This window comes from Vicugna pacos, chromosome 15 (genome assembly GCF_048564905.1).
Source record: "Vicugna pacos chromosome 15, VicPac4, whole genome shotgun sequence".
Taxonomy (NCBI): Eukaryota; Metazoa; Chordata; class Mammalia; order Artiodactyla; family Camelidae; genus Vicugna; species Vicugna pacos.
This window is the reverse complement of record NC_133001.1, coordinates 9,254,035-9,276,912: the sequence shown is the minus strand read 5'-3', so window position 1 is coordinate 9,276,912 and position 22,878 is coordinate 9,254,035. Positions and strand designations below refer to the sequence as shown.

Here is a 22,878-nt window from a genome sequence, read left to right as displayed (position 1 = left end):
GGGAATTCTTGTTTACTTGGTACAGAATATCAGCTGAGGAAGAAGAAAAGTTTCTGGAGATGGATGGCTGGTGGTAATGACTACAGAACAATGTGAAATGTGTTTAATGCCAAGACCTGTACACTTAAAAACGGTAAAAATGGTACATTTTATGTATATTTTACCACACTAAAAGCATATTTATAAATTATTTTTTATATCTGAGATATGTATAATAGCACAAGCTTGTGGATCTGCATGGAATCAGTTTATAGTTTGGGAAGACTTTTTAAAGTCTTATCAAGTAAGAGACTATGGAGGGGAAAGTAAATGTTAAAGTGAGGTGTGGCTTATTTAAATGAATCTGGTTTAAAAATCATGTGTTTTTTTTCCTTTGTGTGTGTTTTTACTGTAGATTGCGTTTGGCCTCTTTTGATAGCAGCGGGAAACTGATATGCAGCAGGACAACTGGCTACCAAATCCTGACGCTCGAAAAGGACCAGGTGTGTTTGGTGACTTTCCTGTTCGTTTTTTCATCATCATATTTGCCTTTTGAATCTTCTTTTGAAAATTCTTAAGTAGTAGTAACATTTCATTTAAAGATTGGTTTGAAAGTGTTTTGAAGGTTAAGATGCAAGTACCGTGTTCACTTTGGCATAATTTACCCCCATCCTACCAGAAGTATAACTAAGACAGAAAAAAGGAAACACAATTTGATTTGAGGGGCAGGGAAAAGCTGACAATAGGGAAATAATTGTCCATCCTGAGCATGATCTTCAGAAAGTTCTGAATCTTAATTTTTTTATCCACTGTGTTCATGAAAGTATTTGTCTACACATTAATAGCAGATGCCTTAAAGACAGTCCAGCATGTCTCCATAGCTCCTGGATATTAAGAGATATTATCCTCATGCACAATAGGTTTCCAAAATGACAAACATCTGTAATGTTGCCAAAATTATCTCTAAAGCCGTTTATTTTTTCTTGTATCACATGCACATAGAAGTTTCAGAATGTCGTGATGAGAAAGTAAACCATTTTCAAAAAGTAAAATGAGAGCTGTCAAAATACTGAGAGTTTATTTCTATTAAAACTAACCAGCATTCCAAAGGACATACTGTTTTAATAAAGGGTTCAGAGCCTAAAGGTCACACGGATTGTGAGAAGTAAAGCAGTTTTCCTCAAACTGAAGAGACTCTCATAGAACATCAGAATTTAACATTGCAAGGAACCCTGGACGTGATGGTTCTAACATGACCTACCCTGTATGAGAAGCCCTTTAACAGCATTCTTACGAAGGGTCCTCCAGCCATTGTTGGATCTCTAGTGACCGAGAACTGACTCTCATGTGGTGGGCAGTATGTGAGAAGGTAGGTACACAATAGGAAAATTCAAATCCACCTCCATTAGAATTCTCTGTTGGTCCTTCTCACACCCTCTGGACCTGCATGAACAATGTCTGTCTTTACCTTCCACATGGAACTTCATTGAAAAATATTGTCATGGCTCAGAGTAGCCAGAGACTTAATTAAAAAGCACCAGGCCAAGATGATAGTTGCTTTCCAGGTGTTCCTTGATTTGTTCACTCAACATCTGTGTGCCTACTGCATGCTAGGTTGTATGCTAGGAGTGGAGGAGATAGAAAGGGGCTTATGTTGTACAGCTAAGTAGATGAGAGAGATGAGCTCAGAGAGTTTGTGGCATCAAGGGAGAAGTCTCTGACCTTTACTCTGGGGTTGGGGAAAGAAGAGAAGGGAAGACAGATCAGGGAAAACCTCTTCTCCTAGACAAGTTGAAAAGTGAATGGATACCTGAACCAGGTCTCAAATGATGAGTAAGACAGCCAAGGAGCACAGAGGTCATTCAAAGAACTGAGGTTTGGAAGAGGAACAGTTCAGTAGGGGTAGAGCCTGGGCAGGGCGGGCTGGGGATGGAGTTCTTCCTGAGATCTGTAGAGAGCTGTGGAAGGATTTTAGTTGGGTTGTATATGTGTGTTTTACGTAAGTTATAGATGTTACAGAAAAAAAAAGAAAACAGAAATAAGCAGGGGGAAAAAAGTCATACATAGTCCACTGAGAGGTGGCACCACTGACATCTTTTTCTTCACCTCTATCTTTTTCTTCCAAAGATGGTATCTCACTGTTAACTATTTTGTAACCTGCTTTTTTTCCACTTTGTCGTATATAACTTTTCTTGTCAGTAAATATATATCCACAACATCATTTTTTTACCACGTAATAGTCATTTCAGATATACCATAATTTAAATAATTCTTGTTTTAAAGATGAATTCCAGCAAGTGAAAGTCTTGTCAAGTGGTGTATACACCTTCTAATGGCCAATTGCCCTCCAGAAATACTGTCCAAACTTACACTCCCTCCTGTAGTGCAGGAGAATATATGCAGCCTAGTGTTCTTTCTAATCCTTCTCCTAATATAATAAGTGGAAACAAATCATTTGTTCTGATTTTCATTTGTTTGGTTTCTGATACAGCTGGGTTTTTTATATGCTTAGTGAACATACTGTGAAAACTGACCGTTCATAATTGTTTCTTTTTTTAATTATTTGTTTTCTTATTAATTTTAACAGCTTTTATATAAAGAATGATAACACTTAAAATATGCTCTACTTTTCCCAGTTTTGTCACTTGTCTTTCAACCTTCATGAAATAATCTGTGCCTTTAATGATTTCTTATTTTGATGTGATATTAGAGCCTTCTGCCTGGGGTTATATAGTTATCTGGGGGGTTTCTATTCTTTTTTTTTTTTTTTTTAATACAATTGGGTTCCATCGTGTGCTCACTGCCATCTTATCGCCCTCTCCACTTCCAGTACTGGCCCAACCATAATAAATGCCAGTGGATACATCAGCTGGAAGATTATCTACTACGTGTTCAGGAAAGTTAGCTGTAGGGTTGCCCAGCTGCTTGGGGTGCGGGCTGTGGCCTCGTCTGGGCGTTGGGCAGAGCCGCTGTCAAGGCGGTACCTGGACCAGCACAACATAATGTATTTTATGTTCCACCGGGACCTGCAGGGTGACGCCGACAACACGCCCTGGCGAGACCCTCACACCACCGACCCAACGGAAGGTGCCAGGCGACTGAGGCTGCGTCTCGGCCTTTTTTACTCCTTTCATTTAATTTTTTCATTGGAGTATTTTGATGATACATTTGAAGTGTATCATCAGTATATTTGAAATGCCATTTTTATCATATTCTAAGTTCTTATATACTTGGTTTCATTTCTGAGATTCCTGTTGTTTTACTAATTTTATTGTGGAGACAACAATACTTTGTTTTAGTTAGACTTACTTTAAAAAGGATTTTAATACCAGTAATGCAAGTTCACCTTCATTCCCCTCTTTTCAAAAATCCTGGGGCTCTTTGTGCGTGATTACTGTTCTCTATGGGGTGTCGAATGATTTTGTTGCGTTTCCTCTCAAAAAATCCTTTGAGAGTTTTGATTTATATTGTTAAATATATAAATATATTGTGGGAAATTGTTATCTTCCCTTCTAGAATATGGTATTGTCTACAATTAATTAGGTCTTGTGTCTCTCTAAAATTTAGATCCCCCCTCCATATTATTCCTATATGTGTCCTGGAAGTATAGTGCTAAGTATTTTATATTTTAATTGCTAATATAAAATGAATCTTTTTAATAATAATTTTTGATGACACATAGGAAAGCTAGTGATCTTTGTGTTTACTTTAGAACTGTCCCTCTCACAGGGCTATGCTAACTAGATTTGCTTTATAGAAGGATGTCTCAGAGATGTGTGAAAAGGATTATAGACATGATAATGGCAGGAAGACAAGGTAGACGGTGCTGTTATAATCCAGGTCAGAAGCTATGTCCACTTGAGCCTCCATCAGTCACTCAAATGTCCCAGTTTTAGTCTCTTCATTGCAGGAACACGTGCTTCAGTAAAAAATGTAAAGCTCTAGATTGAAAGAGCATTTAAAAGTATATTCTCCAAAATGTGTAACGGTGAAACTAATGTATATTATTTCAGAGAATGTATCCAAGTATTTAAAAAGTAGGAGTTCTCATTTCAGTGCTGTTGCTTATACTCTGAGGATTTATTCTGTTCACCAAATGCTGCTGGTAAAGGGTTCCAAACAGAGAGCTGTAGCATGAGTGAGCGATGGTTCCATTTGCAGCTCTCAGGTGTAGTATCAACTCCCATCTCTGTGGGATTCCAAGGCACTCTCATGTATATTGATGTAACTGAACTGAAATTGATTTTACATAATAATGTGTTTTATGTTCCAAGAGACAAATGACATGTTTGCATTAGAGCCAGTGGGAAATCTTAGACCAGAGTGGGAACCATGATAATAATAACTTCCCACCTTCATCCCAAGGATGTGCTATTACATAAAGACCATCAGACATTGAAGCCAAATGAGAAGTGTGTACTTCTGGACTGTGTCTACTCATGAAATAAGTAGGTACTTGATAGAATAGAATTTTTTCAATAATGAAAATAACTAGCATTATTGATTACTTAGCGTATAGCTGGCTTTGCTGAGCCCTCTATGTGCTTTGTCTCATTTGATGCTCAGTATAATTCTATGAGGTAGATACTCTTTACTGGCCCCATTTACAGTGAGGAAGCTGCAGTTGATAAGGTCAGTGACTTGCCCAAGGTCACACAGCCAGCAGGTGGGAGTTATGAGATTTGAAGCAGTGATTCTCAGACACCAGATGCAAGCTTTTAACCACCATACTAACTTGCAGTTCACTCAGTTCAACCATTTGTTTCTGTGTTTAATTTTCTATAATATTACCATTATCATTAAAGCTACAAATTTGTCTTATAGGAACAAGTAGTGATGAACTTGGACAGCAGGCTTCTGATCTTCCCTTTATATATTTGCTGTAACTTCCTATATATATCTCCAGAAAAAAAAGCTGAAAATAATCATCATCCGGAAAATCCAGAAAACTGAGGATCTCATCAGTTGGAAACAGTAGCACTTTGAAAGCTTTTCTGGCCAGCTTTAATTTAATGGCCCTAAGGATTTCACATCTAAGGTGACTAACAATGTCAAAGGCCTTATGAACTGTACAGATAATACAGAAGACTCTTCTTATCCTCATTACATTTCTATGCATCTATGGAAAAACATTTTAAAGCCAAGAAAATATCTGTCAAACCATTTCTGTTATAAAAATGTCGACTCATGCTTTTAATTCAGCATCAGTAGAAAATTGCTGTAGGTAAATCTCACATTTCTCTGCGACCAAATATGAGTTTAATTCTTAGCTTGAACTTTGATCCTACCTAATGTTGGTGAACCTCAGTTATCCAGTCTGTAAGTTTTATTTTTATTTGGCTAAAAGAATGCTAAACAAATCATTTGAATGGCCAGTTATAAATGCTCTTTCATTGGTGCGTTTAAAGCTTTTAATTTTTTAGCTACTCTTTATGATTCCTCCTCCTAGTCAAAAATGTTTTTAATCATTAAATTTGTTTTCATGGTTTTGAAGACTCAGCTGAAGAACGTTTTATTTAACTTAAGCGTTTTCATGCTGTTTTATTTTGCTTTTTATTTAGCTTTCCTAGGATTTTAACAACAACAAAGTCAGCTTCAGACATTCAAATAAACTTGAATAGGGGAGAAAATCATTTTGACTTTGAGGCTATTGCTAGGCCTTACATGGTCTTTTTGACATTCTGTACAACTTTATTATTAGGTCATAGATTATTTATGTACCAAATATTACACTTTAAACATTATTATATTCTATGATCTTTATAATTATTTATGTTCAAATTTTGGTTGGGAATCTTATTTCCTACTTAAGCTCAGGACTTTATAACCTCTGAATTGAGTGCCTTTGAGTTACACATGCTGATAGAAATTTCGTAGTAAATGTAAATAAGGTTGGAGGATATCATACAGAAGCTGACAATAAAGCATTAATGTACAAATAGAATTATTTTTGTCAAAAATGAGATGTACATTTGTCATGATTTATGTATGTTGGCTTCTTGTGTTTACTGCTGTTTTGAAAATAGCCATGCTCATCGTCTTCCCAGTCAGAGTGAGTACTTTTTGTGATTAATATATATTTTTAGTATGTTTATGAAGTGGGAATTACTTTTATTTGTCTGTACAAATAATAAATATCCATTTGGAAGAAGAATAAATGAGCTATATAAAATGAACCAAAAAAAAAAAAACAACTTAGTTGAAACCAGAATTTTTTTCAAGTTGGATTTTCTCCAATTAGATTTAACTTTTAGAATTTATTGCTAGTTTTTCTTTCCTAGTGATATGTCCATAGATTCATAAATCATCACTCTTTTCAAAATTCATCTTCATGGTGAATTTGAAGGCAGCTTTTAAAGGCCTCCCCCATATTCACTCCTAGGACTGTAGTTTAAATGTTTTTAATACAATAATTTGCTGTATCAAGAGGCTGCATTTCTTGTTTTTGTATTTGGCTATAATTATATCTCTTTTCCATGAGATGCTTTTGTTTTTTTCCCATCTTATAACATCAGAGGTTCCTTACCTTTATGTATTAAAGAATATAAGTACCAATCTTAAATTGAATTATTTGAATAACTGAATTTTTACATATCTTGGAAGTAAAGATAAAGTTTGAGTAAACTTGATTATTTCATTTCACTCATGTGAATTAATCACATTGGAATTACACACGCATGGTTCCTGTCCATTGGTTCTTTCCTGGCCAAATTGCGTGTCATTCACAAACAAATGAATTTACTTCTTCAGTCACAAGTAGGTTGTGTTCTCATTTGAGAAAATGGTCATTGTCAGCTAGTACTTTACATTGATAGTGAAGATCTGCTTTTGTTTTCTTACCAAATACTTTAATGTTTGCATACTTTTCTTTTTAATTGGAATATTTTCAATAAAATATTTAAAGTGCAGCGGAAGTATCATAAAAACTGTTATATGAAAGCTTTTGTGTTTGTCGGCTTCTGCCTTCTTTTTTTAAGTCTTTTTTTAAGCTGCAAGAGCTAGAAAACAGTATTTACCCACTAATAATTACTTTTATTTGGCTATCAGTAAAGGGAAGGTCCTTAAGAGAAAATGATCTAGAGTTCCATGCTGAATAATTAAAGAGGGATATGAGTGTACCTTTCCTTGAGGGGAGGGCAGTAATTAAGTTTATTTAATTTTTTTAAAATGGAGGTACTGGGGATTGAACCAGGACCTTGTGCATGCTAAGCATGTGCCCTACCCCTGAGCTATACCCTCCCTCCTATTTTTTTTTTTTAAATAGATTTGGCTTGGAACTTAGCAAGGTAGGCAAAACTAAATGAACAATGGTAGTCACTCGCTTTCTTACCAAGTGTTTCGCAGCCAACACTTTATCACATTTCAAGTCTTTCAGTAGGCTTGATTGCCACTATTAGTGAACAATTTTCAACATCAAATGCAAAAATAGGGTTACCAAGAGTCATTGTGGCTATCTAAATTTAAGTTAATTAAAATTAAATAAAATTTAAAATGTACTTCCTCAAACACTAGATACATTGTAAGTGCTTAACCACATGTAACCAGTGACTACTGTATTGGGCAGTGCACATATAGAATATTTCAATCATTGCAAAATTCTATCAAACAGAGTTGATCTAGAATATTAGACTGTTAACACTGAAACTATGTCAGAAGTTATATTCCCTTAAAGATGAACCCATGTGAGCCAGGGGTGCAAGAGACGATAGATAACTTGCCAGTCACCTGAAATGACACGTTGAATCATAATTTCAAATGATATGTTGAATGTGGACCTAAGCCACTTGACTAAATTAAAAAACAGAGGTCATAGGACAGTTTCCTCCCAACCACAGAGATTCTTCCCAAGGTCCTTGTACAGGCATAAAAAAGCAAAACAGACAAACAAACAAAACTTCAAACATCATCAGCAACTGTTACCTAGTGGTCAGGCTACTTCGAGGGGGGAAATAACTGACTCAACACACGCATCCATTTGTAGTGATAAAGTAGGATACTTTTGTAAAGGCTGCTGAATTTATTTAAAATTGTCTTGCAAAAGGTAAAACAAAATTTAACCAAGGCTAGAGATGGTATATTTGCAGGGAAATAGAGGATTAATGTTGAGTCTATGCTAAGTACATACATACTTTACAGTTCGCCTTTATTGAAAAATTACTATCTAGTTGGGGAGGAAACTTACAAACGTGATCACAAGTATTGACCGTACCCTTACCCTACCCTACAAAGAATCCATTAAAATGGCCATTAGAATGAGGGACCCTCAAACCATGTGTTGGAAACAGGGAGGATTTTTCTTCCAGATACAGTGAAGATGTACAGTGCTAGATAATCTACATCCTGAGAGAGGGCAACTTGATCAGTAAATAAAGCCCTGGGCGAACACAATTTTTATTACACATCTTAAAGGGGAAGGAGCCATTTGGAGATACACCATTTCTTTTCCTGGCTAAAGTTAATCTCAGGACTGTTCCTTTAGGAAATTTACTTCTTTGGTTTTTCTCTTTCTCTTCTGTACTTTACTCCCCTCAACCCCCCGCCATACTGACTCGTTTACACCAGTATTTAAATGTGCTTAAGTTTCTCCCATCTTCAAAAAACTTTACACATTTACTTCCCTCCATTGCATTTTGCCCTGCATCAGGCCGGACTTCTCAGGAGGGTTCTGCAAATTCTGTCTCCACTGCAAAAGCCATACATATACTCAATTCCGCTAAGACTTCCTGAGTCAACAGACTTTGTTGCTAAATCCTATAGGCTAGATGTGGTTTTTTCCATTACTTTTAATATTTAAAATTGACCGCTTTGTTCTGCTTAAAAAGCAGCCTCCTCTTAAAACTTCTCTGACCTCACACTCAGTTTTCCCCCTCTCATCAAGTCTCCACATTACCCAGTGTTCTCTAAATATACTCAGATGTGATTGCCTCCCATCCTCAAAACCCTTCAAAGGCTCTCTATTGTGTTTGCCTTAGGACTGCTGTCCACCATAGCTTACAAGGCTTCTAGCCTTGGCTTGACGTTTTCACTCCGTGCTCCCTAGGTGGCTGCCATACTTCTTTTCTTTAGTTCTCTGCTTTTAGCATGTCCTCTCCCATTGCCTCTTGCCCTGACACATGCAGTCTTCTCTGCCTGGACAATCTCTTCCACCTGTCCCCACCACAAAAGCCACCACGTTTCACCTGGCTAATTTCTGCTCATCTTTAAGGTCTTGTTTGGACATCGTTTCCTCCTGGAAACTTCTTGACAACCCTCCCCCTCAAACCAGTTAGGTCCTCGTTTTTTGAGCAATCATGATATCTTGCTCTTCCCCTATGAGTGCATCGTAACCCTGTTTACTTGTTTGTGTCCCTCACTGGATTGCAAGCTACTCAAGAGCAGACTTCTGTCTTTTTCACGGATTAGTCCTCTGGTACATAGGTGTGCAATAAATATTTGTATTAGTAATTGTGCATTAATTATGCCTTTTTAAGTTTTATTTCTGATGTTTTGACATCTGGAACTTTGCTGAGACTGCCCTTCCCAGGGCTCGCTATTTCCCAGAAATAGCAAATTACTCCCCTTCTGAGTGTGACTTTCATATGCAAACCAGACAGTGGAAAGCCCATACTCTCCAGCCACCTCCTTCATCAAACTCAATAGCCAAGGCATTATTCCTCTGCCCTAATGACCCCAGGGTCAGGTACCAACAGCTCTGGACATCCCCTACATCCCAAGGCCCGCTGAAATTATTCGAACTTACCAAGTTTATATCTGCTTTGCCTGCTTCCCTGCCTTTGCTCCTCCCTCCCACAAAACTCAATGAAAGCACTCATCCATGCTTTCTTTCCCCTTGCTCTCTCCGCCTCCTGACCCACACTCGTGTTTCCCCGTGTGGACTTAAACTGTTTGCGTATGCTATGTTTAGAATTGGTTTAATAAGAAATATTTTATGCATGTGGACAAGACAAATGGAAAGAAAAACGGGGGGAAATGAGAACTGTGTTAGGGTGGTTTATACATGGCTTTTTCCAGACATTTCTATAACATCAGGCAGTACATTTTAATGCCCACCGTGGACACAAATGATGGGGAAGCCATCGCGAAAGTGGGGCTGGAAGAGCAGAGAGAGTAGGTAACTCTGCCCTTAACGGAGTCTCTGGGCTTAGAAAAGGCAGCATCGGGGCGGGGCCGCTTGATTCTGGGCAAGCTCAGCGCCGCCCCCCTTCTTTAGAAGCCGGAACCCTGGCGAGTAGTTCCGACATTTTCCAGTCGGCGGTCAAAACGGATTCCAGGCCCTCCCGGAAGTTGTTGCACAGTCGTTTCCGGGGCGTGAGGTGGAGGAGGAATCCGAATGGGTCGCAGCCGCAGCCGTTCCCCGCGGAGGGGTGAGTCCAGAAACAGTTCTGAGGCTGTGGGCCTCGGTCGGAGACGCATCCCCAGCTTTTTTTTAATCTGTACAAGGGTGGCGGAGAGGGGGACCTTTTTATCCTGAGGAGAAGAGCGGGGTGGATCGGGAAACGAAGACGTGGGCCCTGCACGGCTTCAGCTCTCCAGTTTAAAGGCAGTTTTTCCCCCTAAATTAGGGTTTGGACGACTCTTTGTCAGCCTCATTCAGTAAATTTTGTTGTACGGTTCCCTCAGTTTCCGAGTGACCGTGTGTAAGTCATCCAACCTTTCTTCGCCGAATTCCCGTAATTAGACATTGGAGGTAATACTACCCACCTTTAAAAACAAATGTGAACTAAGTGAGGTAAGTCAGAGAAAGACAGATGTCATATATCACTTATGTGTAGAATCTTTTTTAAAAAAATCATACAAATGAGCTTATTTACAAAACAGAAATAGACTCACAGACAGCAAACAAATTTACGGTTACCAGAGGAGAAAAAGGTTCGCGGCAGGGTTAAATTAGGAATTTGGGATTAGCAGATACAAACTACTATATATAAACAACAAGGACCTACTGTATAGCACAGGGAACTATGTTCAATATCCTGTAATAAAACAAAATGGGAAAGAATCTGAAAATATATATATGTATGTAGACAACTGAAATATAAGTGAATCACTTTACACACCTGAAACTAACACAAAATTGTAAATCAACTGTAGTTTAATAAATAAAATTTTTTAGGAGGAGGGTATAGCTCAGTGGTAGAGCACATCCTTAGTATGCAGGAGGTCATGGGTTCAATCCCCAGAGCCTCCATCAAATAAATAATAAAAATTAATTAATTAATTAACGTAATTACTTACCCCTCTAAAAAATGAAAACTATTTTTTAAAAAAAATTTTTTAGCAGAACAAAAAATAATGTTAACAATATTGGCTCACCAATTGTAACAAATGTACCACACTAATGGAAGATGTTAATAACATGGAAGACTGAGATGGAGTGAGAGTCTATGGGAATTCATTGTAATACTAGCTCAATTTTTCTGTATATCTAAAACTGCCTTAAGTAAATATAGTTTGTTAATTTAATTTAAAAAAAACAAAACTAATGTCTGAAGTGATGCCACACTGCATAACCCTCAGCATGTGATGCTGTCTGGTTCTTAAATACTCAGTGTTTCCTTCCCAGTTTATAGTAGGAAAATCTCTATTCAGGAGTTGGCATCCAGGGAGTCACTTCATAACGTCTCTGGCCCCCAGCTCATAAAAGGGGCAGTGAAAAGTAGAGAACCCAGAACTTTGATTGGGAGATCTCACTTAGACCCTCGATTCTGCCACCTGGTTGGTTTTTTCACCTTCAACTAATCAAATTTGATCTTAAAAGTTAAATGAGCCCGCTGGCCACATATGGCTATTGAACACTTAAAATGTTCTCAGTCCGAATTGAGAAGTGCCATTTAAGTATAGAATACATGCCAGATTTACTTGATTTGGTACAGGGGAAAAAAAGGAATAAAACATCTCATTAATTTTTTTTATAATGAGTACATGTTGAAATGATAATGGTTTGGTATATTGGGTCAAATAACATACACTGTTAAAATTAATTTCATCTGTTTCTTTTCACTCTTTTAGTGTGACAATTAGAAATGGCTCGAATTACATTTCTGTTAGACGGGGCAGCCCTAGATGTTTGAGATAATTTTCGGCTCTGCAATTTTGTGTGTTTTTGTGTTAGAACGTAGGCGGTCCCGGTCCACATCCCGGGAGAGAGAACGCAGGCGCCGAGAGAGGTCCCGGTCCCGAGAGAGAGATCGGAGAAGAAGCCGCTCTCGATCCCCACACAGAAGACGATCCAGGTAAGTGCAAAAAATAACCAGAAATTTTTCCAGAAGTCTCAAAGCAGCTACGCAGTCACTGTCCTTAACTTTGTTTTTATCACTAGTAAAGAGATTTACAATTTCATGAAATGAGGGTAATGTAATCCCACTTTATTCCAACCCTAACATTCCCGTTGGTAAAATAACATTACCATATCAGAAAATGATTGGTCAGTAACACTCTACATAGTAGAGTTGCCTTAAAGAGTAAATAAGAAATAAGACATGAAAAGCACTTAGCTTGGCAAGAGTAAAACAATAAGTGTTTTGTATTTTCCTCTTTGCTTTTTATTAACTTTTGGTGCTAACAGTTTATTCAAGTATGTAATCAAGAATGTGAGATCTAGAAAGAATTTTAGAAATCGACTCTGATTCTTTTTCTTTTTTGAGCAGCATCTTTTATTTGTTTGTTTATGCTTCTATTTTATAATATCATTTTTAAATTGAAGTATAGTTGATGTACAGTATTATATGTTACAGGAACACAATATAGTAATTTACAATTTTTAAAGGTTATACTCCATTTATAGTTATTATAAAATATGCGCTGTATTTCCCATGTTGTACAGCCCATCCTTGTAGCTTATTTTATACCTGATAGTTTGTACCTCTTGATCCTCGACCTCCATCTTGTCCCTCCCTCTTCTCCCTCCCTCTTCCCTCTCCCCACTGGTAACCACTAGTTCCTTCTCTGCATCTGTGAGCCTGTTTCTTTTCTGCTATATTCACAAGTTTGTTGTATTTTTTAGAATCCACGTGTAAGTGTGGACTCCGATTCTTAATAAGCATCAGACATACTTTGTGCATTTGTGTGCAGTTGTTAGAAACTTTCATTACTTTTTCTGCGCTACAAAAAAATCTTTTAGCCCTAACTATACTGAACGTAACTGATGATTAAAAGATAAATAATTTTTTGTTAATAATCAGGGCCTTGGCAGAACCTTCTTCCTCATTCATCTTTGGAGAACAAACTCCTGGTTCTCTAGAGCTTGGCTTTTGTTCAGCCTTTACCTTCCGGGTGTTCACGTATATCTGTGTTCATCAGCACAAGTCGTCAGGTATGCCTCTGTTTCTGACATCTTTACATATTAAATGTTAGATCCCCAAGACGACATAGATCCACATCTCCTTCCCCTTCTCGACTGAAAGAAAGAAGAGATGAGGAGAAGAAAGAAACAAAAGAAACAAAGAGCAAAGAACGTCAGATTACTGGTAATGCTACTAGATAAATAACTATAGGAAGGGTATAGCCTTGTTTCAATAACTTCAGTAAAATAGCATTACCATAACAAAATAATTATATATAATAATATAAAATATAATAACATAAAATTATAAAGTATACTTTTTGAGCATTTAAGTATTACATTTTTTTGTAGTGTTTATAGTGTATGGTTTTGAGATTTTGTTTTAATTGTACCTTAGTTGCTGGTTATCTAGTGCTCCTGATATGGAAAGGACAGTTTAAAACATGAGAATATTCTACTTTGAAAGTATCTTCAAAACTAGTTTCATGTCTGATGTTAGAGGTGGGCCTGCCTCAAGGCTCCAAGCCTGTCATTTTTAGCCGTCTCTTAACGGAGGATGGAGAGCACAATCCTTCCTTGCACCTAAAGTTACATTCTGTCCAAATTGAAGAGTTTCTTTCATTAAACTCAAGTCTTTAGCTAATTATTTTGTATATTCTCTGCTGATAAGGTGGAATGACTATTAATCTATTATCACCTCTTTTTATGTATATAGAAGGACAATGTTTAAAAATTTATCACTTATTGTTGTAGAGGAAGACTTAGAGGGCAAAACCGAAGAAGAAATAGAAATGATGAAGTTAATGGGGTTTGCCTCCTTTGACTCCACAAAGGTAAGTGAAACATGTAGCCAGTGAAGTATTCTTATTTGAATTAATCTATCATGACCATCCCATTTTTCCCTGTTTTTTTTTTTTATTATCACTTGTAATTTCTTCCACTGATACAAATTTATGCAGTTCGAAAGTAGTAACTATTTGTGTGAAGGGATCCAAAAGCAAAGGGAAGGAAGTGGTGAGCAGCCATTGGAACTCAGAGAGTATTTGCCTGGGATGTTTGAGTTCGATCTTAAAGGGCCAGTAGAGTTGGTCAGACAAAGAAGAGGAAGAAGATCATTTGAAGTAGAAGGAAGAGCTCATGAAAATGCCATGTGGGCATGAATATGCCATAGTGTATGGTGGGAATTTCAAATTCAGTGACTAGGGAAAGGGTGCTGATGGGCTGGTGACTACGACTAAGGCTAGAAATAGAGGTGGGAGGCAAATCACAAGGCTTTCGAAACCCTTAGCCATGCTGAGGAATTTAGAGTTGATTCTTTAGGTGATGAGGAGAGGAAGCAATGATTTTTAAGCAAGGAAGTGACAGATTATATGTGTGTTTTAGAGTGATGACCTGGAGCATCGTGGAGGACAAGTGGGAGGCTGGGAGAACTGCCGAACTGTGCAGTGAAAGTGGTGAAGGCCTGAACTGAGAAGAGGGGCTGGAATATTGAGGACCATCAGGAGCCAGAGTTAGTGGTGGTGGGAGTACAGGTGAGCAGTCAGTGATGACTCTGAGGTGTCAGGCTGAAAGATGTGGTTAATCAAGCAAGGATTATAGGAAAGGGAAGTGCTGTGAAACAGAAAGAAATGCAGCTGCCAGATAAAGACGGCCTTGCGTAGCTGCATACGTATGTCCTAGCTCAGAAGAGGGGTTGAAGGAAGGGTGAATAGTCTCTAGCCCTGATCATAATATTGGAGTGAATAAGGAAGGGAGGGAGGGTTTGTGGAGAGGGAGCTGAAGAGAGCGATTAGAGGGAGGGAAGTGGGAGCGAGATAGGGAGATGGGGGAGAAAGAGGAATAGGGCAAAGGGAAGACCTGGAGAAAGAGGAAACTGAAAAAGAGAAGGGAAGATAGAGAGGAAGCTAGTAAGGATAGACAGGGAGAGTGTGTGCAGAGAGAGAAAATAGAATTTTAAAGCTTTCTTTTATAGAATTTTAAGTCCATTTAATTTTGCAAATGGAAATTGAAATTTTTGAGGCAAGTTGTCAAAAATAATCCACTGCCCCTAATATTGTATGCCATTGAGTTGTGAATGAAGTAGGGTAACATCAGACGCTGTAAGAGTTTCTTTCTAACTGATGTGATTGTGTAGGGCTTGCATGGTTTTTGTTTTTGTTTTTAATGACAGTGTATGACCTAAGAGGAGTACCGAGGCACAACTAACGTTTTGAGGTGAGAAAATTAAGAATGAGCTCTTGTTCTCACAAATGGTTATGTGAATCCCATTTTAGAATTTAATACAGTTTATGTATCAGGGGTTTTTCATTGAATATACCAAATCCTTATATGTTATTCCAAGAGTATTTTATAAATGAACTGGTTTATTAATACACATATTAGGTGAATAAAAATATCTCCAAAATAAGACAACTAAATTTTATTATTTTTCGAAGAATAGGGGAGGACCTTATTAGAATTCTTTTCTTTTGTTTTTTGGTTTTACCATTGCCTGATGTTATGTTTGAAATTCTTGAGAAGCAGATGTAAAGATGAAGCTACACTACACTTTTAAATGTAGTCTGTGCTGAAGATGTTTGTTTATAAAGGAAAAATTAGGTGAGGATTTATAGATCCCATTAAAATTATGGAGTACCATGATAATTGATGTCGGTTGTTTTTTTAATGGCATCTGCAAGGATGTTAATTTAATTTGTATGCAGTTGGCTTCATGACTATGAGTTATAGAATTTCTAGCTCATTTGTATTTTTTGGTAATGTGTAACTGGTGATAGTTCACCATTTACCTATAGTGGAACCTGTTCATATGTCAATGTAGTCACTTTTTTTCCCTTCTATTTTGACATTCTAGAAAGTTTCAAAGTTTGCTTCTGTTTATTAATGGATAATTTTCTATCCCAGCATGTAAATGAGAATAGGGCTAATAATATACAACTCTGCAAATAGTTTTCAAAAATCAGTAAGCCTTTAGGAATTGAACTTCAGGAATTTACCCAGTATTCCCCTCTCCCCCAAAATACATTGAAAACAGAAACAGAAAAGGAAGACCAAATATATTTGTTTTAGCTTACCTTCAAATATGCACCTCACTTGTGCATGCCAGTGGGTAAGAATCTTTTTTTTGTGCTAACACAGGGATCTGATAGGTATGCTGCATGGATAGGGGGCACTCACTCCCATGGGTAATGCTGGGAGAGGGCTACCTGTGTGTACATGCATGTGACCGCATGATGTCATTAACCAGCAGTGGTCATATTTTTTTTTTGTAACAATGCAATACACATTTATTTAATACATCAATTTTAAATAGACCTTGTATGATGAATAAAGTTTAGAGATATGAATGAGAAAAAAAAGATTTTATTTCCCAAGCCCTTTAAGTGTTTTTTTCTGACAGATTAATAAAGAATATTCATACAAGAAAAGTTTTTTTTCAGTTTGATTAGGTAGAATTGTTACAGTTTGACTGCACATATACGATATACTGCATGTAAATACATATACACAATATACTACACCTTTTTTTAATTTGTGTGTATGTACTGCTCATTGTTTCTAAGAATGTTTAGAGCTTTCACTTTTTAAACTTACATAGTTATCAAAGGAATAAAGCCAACCACAAAATAAGAATTAATTCAAGGAGATACATACACCCCACTATTACAGTGTTCATACTTGTAACAGTCACTTTCTGAGCACCTGCAAATGCAGTAGCCTAGGACGTGAGAATGCAAAGGTCACTCACACCCGTATCCCTCCATCAAGCTCTGTACGAGTTTGCCGTCTCGTGGGAAATTGCATTGTGTGTATACATTGTGATGACGCAGAGTGGAAAGTGGAGGGTGTTGTGAGGAGAGCACAGTTAACATCCTGTGGGAGTCAGAGAAGATGGCGCTTCCTGGCAGCTGGATCATTTGATTTGGGCCTTGAAGGATGGATAAGAACCAGATGGTTGAAGATTGGACGGGGGCGGGGGGGGTGCAATTCAGGCACAAGGAACAGAAAGTGGTGAGTTTACTTGGCTGAATCAAAAGACCCATAAAGGAATGAATGAAACAGAAAGTCCGAGATACAAGTGACACTACATTAGTGGCTGTTATTTTGTACTCTGATTCTTGATTTAAAAATCAAAATTGCAAGGCCTGTGCAAGAAATGGGATTTAGCTATGAATGGTGACTGATTTGAGCATGCCATGAGCTAAGGTCATAAGTTAAATTTTTGTGAATGAATTTTTCTAGGGAAAATATCCCATAACTTGTATTTGGTTTTGAAGAATTCTTTGACCAGAAAAGGTGAGGATCTGCTACCCTACTTCACAGCATGCCTTGTACATAATACATATACCCTCAGTGTCTATTGGTTTGAATATTGGTTTAATTGCTTATGTGTGACTATGAAAATGTGAACAGAGCTATAATGCTTGGGAGCTCATGGGATATCATCAGTATCTGAAAATTCTCTCATTCTGGACCTCATTCTTAAATAAATCTTGCTGCTTAAGTGTGTCTGTGGGATCCAGCTCTGAAAAGGTACTTAATATATCCTTTCTCTTGTTTTTTTTTTTTAATTGCTTTTCTCCAGGGAAAAAAGGTGGATGGCTCTGTAAACGCCTATGCCATAAACGTGTCTCAGAAGAGGAAGTATAGGTATGTAATAGCTGCCATTATGATGTTTGAACTAATATAAATTATGTGCTTGGGAAAGAATTTGTTGTGGGATAATCATGTTTGTAGGAAATGTAGCAGTTTTCTGTACAGTCCCTTACTTTAATATTTTACGTAGTGTTCTTTATTTTAATCTTCCTTGCTTATAGTCTGGCATGTTAAAATAATTTCAAATTCATATGTGAGCTAGTAACAATTACAGAGAAAAGGTAGTTGGCTTAAATGTTTTAGGGCTGTAGGTGGTTCTTTCTTCAAAATAGCATAATCTCAAGTCTTTAAGCTTTAATTTCACTTAATTGTTTCTAAAATAGATCCCTCCTGAATTCTTTACCTAGTTTGATTGTGTAAGTAATTCAGCAGTAAGTCTCCTTCTGGTAAGTATAGGCATATTAACATGTTGATCGCCACATCACCCTAAACCAAGTGACAGTTGTTATTTCCCCAGAGGCACCCCGTCCGCAGTAGACAGTCAGTGTGTTAATACCACAGAACAAACCAGTCCATGCTTGAAATCTCACTGAATGAATGGAAAAGTCAAGACATCTTCAAACATTGCTTTCCTCTCTACCTTTATCACTGATAAAAGACTGATACTCCAATTAATTTAGAATATGAAGATTGTGATTTGAGACTGCTGTGAGTTAAAGAACCAGAATTATCAACAGTTCTTCATAAAATTACCTTCAAATAAAGTCTTATGGGGAGAACTAGTACAGTATGAAATCAGATTTGCTTGATGGATGGGTACCTATTTTGAAACTCTTCTCCATTTCCTTAAACTATGTATTAAGTATTACCTAAAGTTAATACAGATTTTCAGCTGACTTTTTTTTAAAGTCTATAGAATCTTCCCAAATAATTTTGAAAGTATATTTCCATACTTCTATTTGGATTTTAACCTTGAATACTTCTTGCCCTAGACTTTGCCATTTTAAAGATGATTTATAGGTTAAATTTCTAAAGCATGTGATTATTTCTTTTATAAGAAGAGTCCAGAATTTTTTTTAATAAACAATAAATTTTCTTTTCTCATCGTAGGCAGTACATGAATCGAAAAGGTGGATTCAACAGACCTTTGGATTTCATTGCATGAGAATTGAAATGTTGAAGAATGATTTTTTTTCCCCCTCATCTTGATTAGGACAGTGGATTTTGTATTTTGTATTTAATATGCATCAAAAAATGGGATCACAGTCCTTCCTCCTTGTAAAGTAAGAAAATTTTATTTATGATGTGTGTACTTCAGTTACCCTGCCTCAAAAAAAGAAGGTTAAATGTTACTTTTTTTCCTGTAGGAAATACCACTTGGGGCAGTCATCAACCCCATTCCTTTGTTCTTATTCCTATGGAAGCTGCATATGTGTTCTTCTTGGATGCTCTTTAGGACTTTTTAAAACACATAAAAGTAATTTGGAAGTCAGTTTCTCAAATAAAGCAGTATTTCTACCCTTTTATATTTGATATTTTTATTATTAGATTAAAGAATCACCCTACACATTTTCTTTTTTCATATATAAATTTAGTATCATAATTCTTCATAGTTTAAAAATTAGAATGAAAAGTATAACTAGATTTTTGTATCTTCTGTGTTTTTTGCCCCCAAATACCATTTACTGTTTTCTCCCCAATTGAAAAGCAATACATGCTTATTAAAAACTGAGGGAAACCAGAAAATTTAAAAAAAAAAGCCAAAAATCACTGTAATCTTCCCCCAGAAGTTAGTATTTTGGTGTCTGTGTTTCTAGGCTCCTCTCAGCATGTATTTCTTGCCCCTGCCCACAGAGATCAGAATGTTTATGCTGCTCTCTTTTGTTAATCCTTATTCTCCCATGTACTGTGAACATTTTTTAAATGCTCTTATAAATTCTTTGGAGACAGCTTTTAGTAGCTACTTGGTTATACCATAATTTATTAATTAATCCTTTATTGGCAAATGTTGGCTTCCCTCCCATGACTTGCTGTTATAATTAAAACTATGAGTGTATTATTTAGGGGTAAAGGAAGAAACAAAACTGAGTGGTATCTCTGTTGCATGTATCTCTTTGTACTTGTTGCCTTATTTCCTCAGTCCAGTTGGGCGGCTGTGGCATTGCTGTGTGGGATAAAGGGTGTGTGTTCCACCCCTTGTGTGCACATAGTAAGGCTTATGACACACGTAGGCGGCTGGAAAGTGTGCGCATTCCCATTTCATACACATGTATCAATACTGAGCGTAAGTCTTTTTTTTTTTAAGTTCCCAGTCTGATGGGTAAAACAATGGTATTTGATTCTGTTTGGTTCTAAGGGAGATGAACATTTTAAGAATGTGTTAGCCGTGTATATTTCTTTTGTGAAATACTAATTTCAAATCTTGGCTCCATTTATCTTTTAGCAAGCTTTTTTTCTTTTTTTTGAAGGAAGCTCTTTTTATATTGAAGATAATGACCATTACCCATTCTGTTTCATATCTCACTGATATTTGAGGCTTTGTGGTTAGTTTTGTTTTGTTTTGGTTTTAATTTTGATTTTTTTTTTTTAGATTTTAAATTTTGTGGGTTTTGTTATTAATATAAATATGTAGGACACAATTTAAACAGCACAGAGGGTATATAGTAATGAGCTAATTGTGTATCCTTTCAGAAATATTCCATATATACAGAAGCAGTAATACACATATTATTCAAATGTAAGCAAACTCTACACCCTGTTTTGCACCTAGTGTTTTTTCACTTATTACTGCATCTTAAGATTGTTCCTTATTGGCGTATGTAATATTACCTCTTTTTTTTTTAACCTCTTTTTTTTTTTTAAAGGACAGCAATTATGGTTCGTTGTAGGATGGATTTATTTTAATTTATCCCCAGTTGATGGGCACTGAAATTTTTTCTAATCTTTTGCTATTTAAAAAAACTGTGTAATCACTATTCTTACAAGTATGTGACTTTAGAAGTGTCTTTAGCTGGAGTTTTCCATCCTTACTGCATCTGAAATTTGACCGTCTATTGTAGTTCTTTATGAGCTTTCCTGGCAAATTAGTTCCCTATAAAGAAAGTAATAATAGTACGACTGCACTGTAGTACAGAGCACCTTGGCTCATTTAATCCTTATACAGTAGAGCAGGTACTGTTATTTCCACTCCCAGATGACAAAGCTGAGGCTATTCAGACCATAGAGGCAGGAATTGTGGGTGTTTACACTGCCTGCTGCCTTCAGTACCTCAGTATCTCAGTGTGCTGTATCAGCTGCACAGCTGTGGTACCCATTGCACAGCGTCACTGCCCCCAAGAAATTGGATTATTTTGCTTAGACTATTTGCCAGTTCCCTTACCCCTACTCTTCAAAAAACTGTGAATCTGTAAATTACCCATGACAAGGACTGTTTCTGATCATCTGCACATCTAAGGAAAAGCAGGCCCAGTTGTTGTCTTACTGGAAAGCTAAAACTTCTGGGATAAAATAATAAGCCCAAAGTCAAATGATAGGTTTTTGGATTGCCAATTTAGTGTGGTGCCACTAGAGATTTGACCTGAGATCCTGAAAACAGCATGCTTTGTAAAGAAATAATCTGAGACTACCACGTAGATCAGTAGGTTCACTCTCCATGAGCTAACACCAGAGAAATGGAAGAGGAGGAAATCTTTAAAAATCCAGAGATAAGACCTCTCTGATCTTAAGAGAAGTCTTGGTTTGAAGGAACTTGTATCCATCAGGTCATTTGGTTCTGTAAGAACAACAAAGATGGAGCATCCTGTCTTCCTCTGACAGGCTGCTGCCCCTCAGAAGACGTAAATTGTGCCACATCTTCTGAGTGTCTGAATGTCAGAGTGCTCCGGGACGCAATGCCTGGACTGTCTAGTCTCTCTCCGGTGAGTCATCTACTCACATAGCTTCAAACATCTGCCATGGGCTCAAAACTGTACTTCTAGCCTAACTATTTTAAGTTGAATTCCAGGCTTCTATATGCACCTGGATTATTAGGCACCCCAAATTTAAAATTAATTGAACTCTCTTTTCCCTGCCCAGCCTTCTCTGAGGCTTCCCCATCTCAGTAAGTGGCCCCTGCATCCACTCCTCTGCTCAGACCAAAATCCTTAGGGTCATTTTGACTCCTTTCTTTCTCCTGTGCCCTACATTTAATTCATTAGAAATCCTTTTGGCTCTAACTTTAGAGTGTATTTTGAATCCAACCACTTTTCTTCCCCAGACTTATTGCCATATAGTTGGCATATAAAATTTTAAGATAGTTAAATTGTACATTGTGGTGATTTGATATACGTTGAATCTGACTACTTTTCACCACCTATCATAACAGAAGCCATCTCTCTTGCCCCGACAGCGGCCCCCCCAAGTAATGTCTCCTTCCTTCTCTTGCTGCCATAGTTTACTCTCCACCTGGCAGCAGAGTGAACCTTTTAAAATGTATGTCCGATCACATTGCTCCTGGCTCTGGTGGTTTTGTGTCTTCGAGAGTAAAGTCCAGTCCTTACTGTGGCCTACAAGTCTGTACAGTTTGGACCCTGGCTTCCTGCAGCCTCGCCCCCTTTCTGGTGCACTCAGCCACGCCTCCTTGCTGTTCCTTGAGAACAGGTACGCATCTTCCTCAAGAGTCTTCCTACTTGCTCTTCCTCCTGGAATGTTCCTCCTCCCTCCCAGCCCCTTTCCCCAACTTCCAGATTTGCATGGGTAGCTGCTTTGTGTTGTTCAGATCATTGCTCAAAATAGGGTCATTCCTGACCACATTATCCAAAATAGCAGCCCCCCCTTTCCTCTTCTATCCCTTTACCCTGTTTCACTCTTTGTTTTTAAAACTCACCCTTTTAAAATCTATCATAATTTCAGTGGTTTAGTATATTTACAGATGTATGCATTTATCACCACTATTAATTCTAAAACATTTTCATCATCCCAAAATGAAACCCCATGCTCTATTAACAGTCACTCCTCTTCCCTCATCCACCTCTATCTTCCACCCC

General features: G+C 37.3%; 2 protein-coding genes across 3 annotated transcripts in view; both read left to right on the top strand.

The window, feature by feature from the left end:
• The window catches only part of GMCL1 (germ cell-less 1, spermatogenesis associated), a 42,184-nt gene extending 35,266 nt beyond the window's left edge, over positions 1–6,918 (top strand). Inside the window, exons 13-14 of one of the 2 annotated variants that reach the window (XM_072937592.1) lie at positions 395–482; positions 4,804–6,918. In XM_072937592.1, coding sequence (XP_072793693.1) covers positions 395–482; positions 4,804–4,932 — 217 coding nt within the window. In that variant the 3' untranslated portion in view covers positions 4,933–6,918. Of the gene's footprint in view, positions 1–394; positions 483–4,344; positions 4,455–4,803 lie in introns of those variants that run through there. The other variant, XM_072937593.1, reaches the window with a different exon arrangement.
• Positions 6,919–10,214: 3,296 nt separating this feature from the next.
• SNRNP27 (small nuclear ribonucleoprotein U4/U6.U5 subunit 27) lies at positions 10,215–19,380 on the top strand. The gene is made up of 6 exons (XM_006201547.4): positions 10,215–10,343; positions 12,092–12,212; positions 13,333–13,445; positions 14,015–14,094; positions 17,844–17,908; positions 18,965–19,380. Exons 1-6 carry the CDS (start codon positions 10,310–10,312, stop codon positions 19,017–19,019), a joined length of 468 nt encoding a protein of 155 aa, XP_006201609.3. The 5' UTR covers positions 10,215–10,309; the 3' UTR covers positions 19,020–19,380.
• The last annotated feature ends 3,498 nt before the right edge of the window (positions 19,381–22,878 follow it).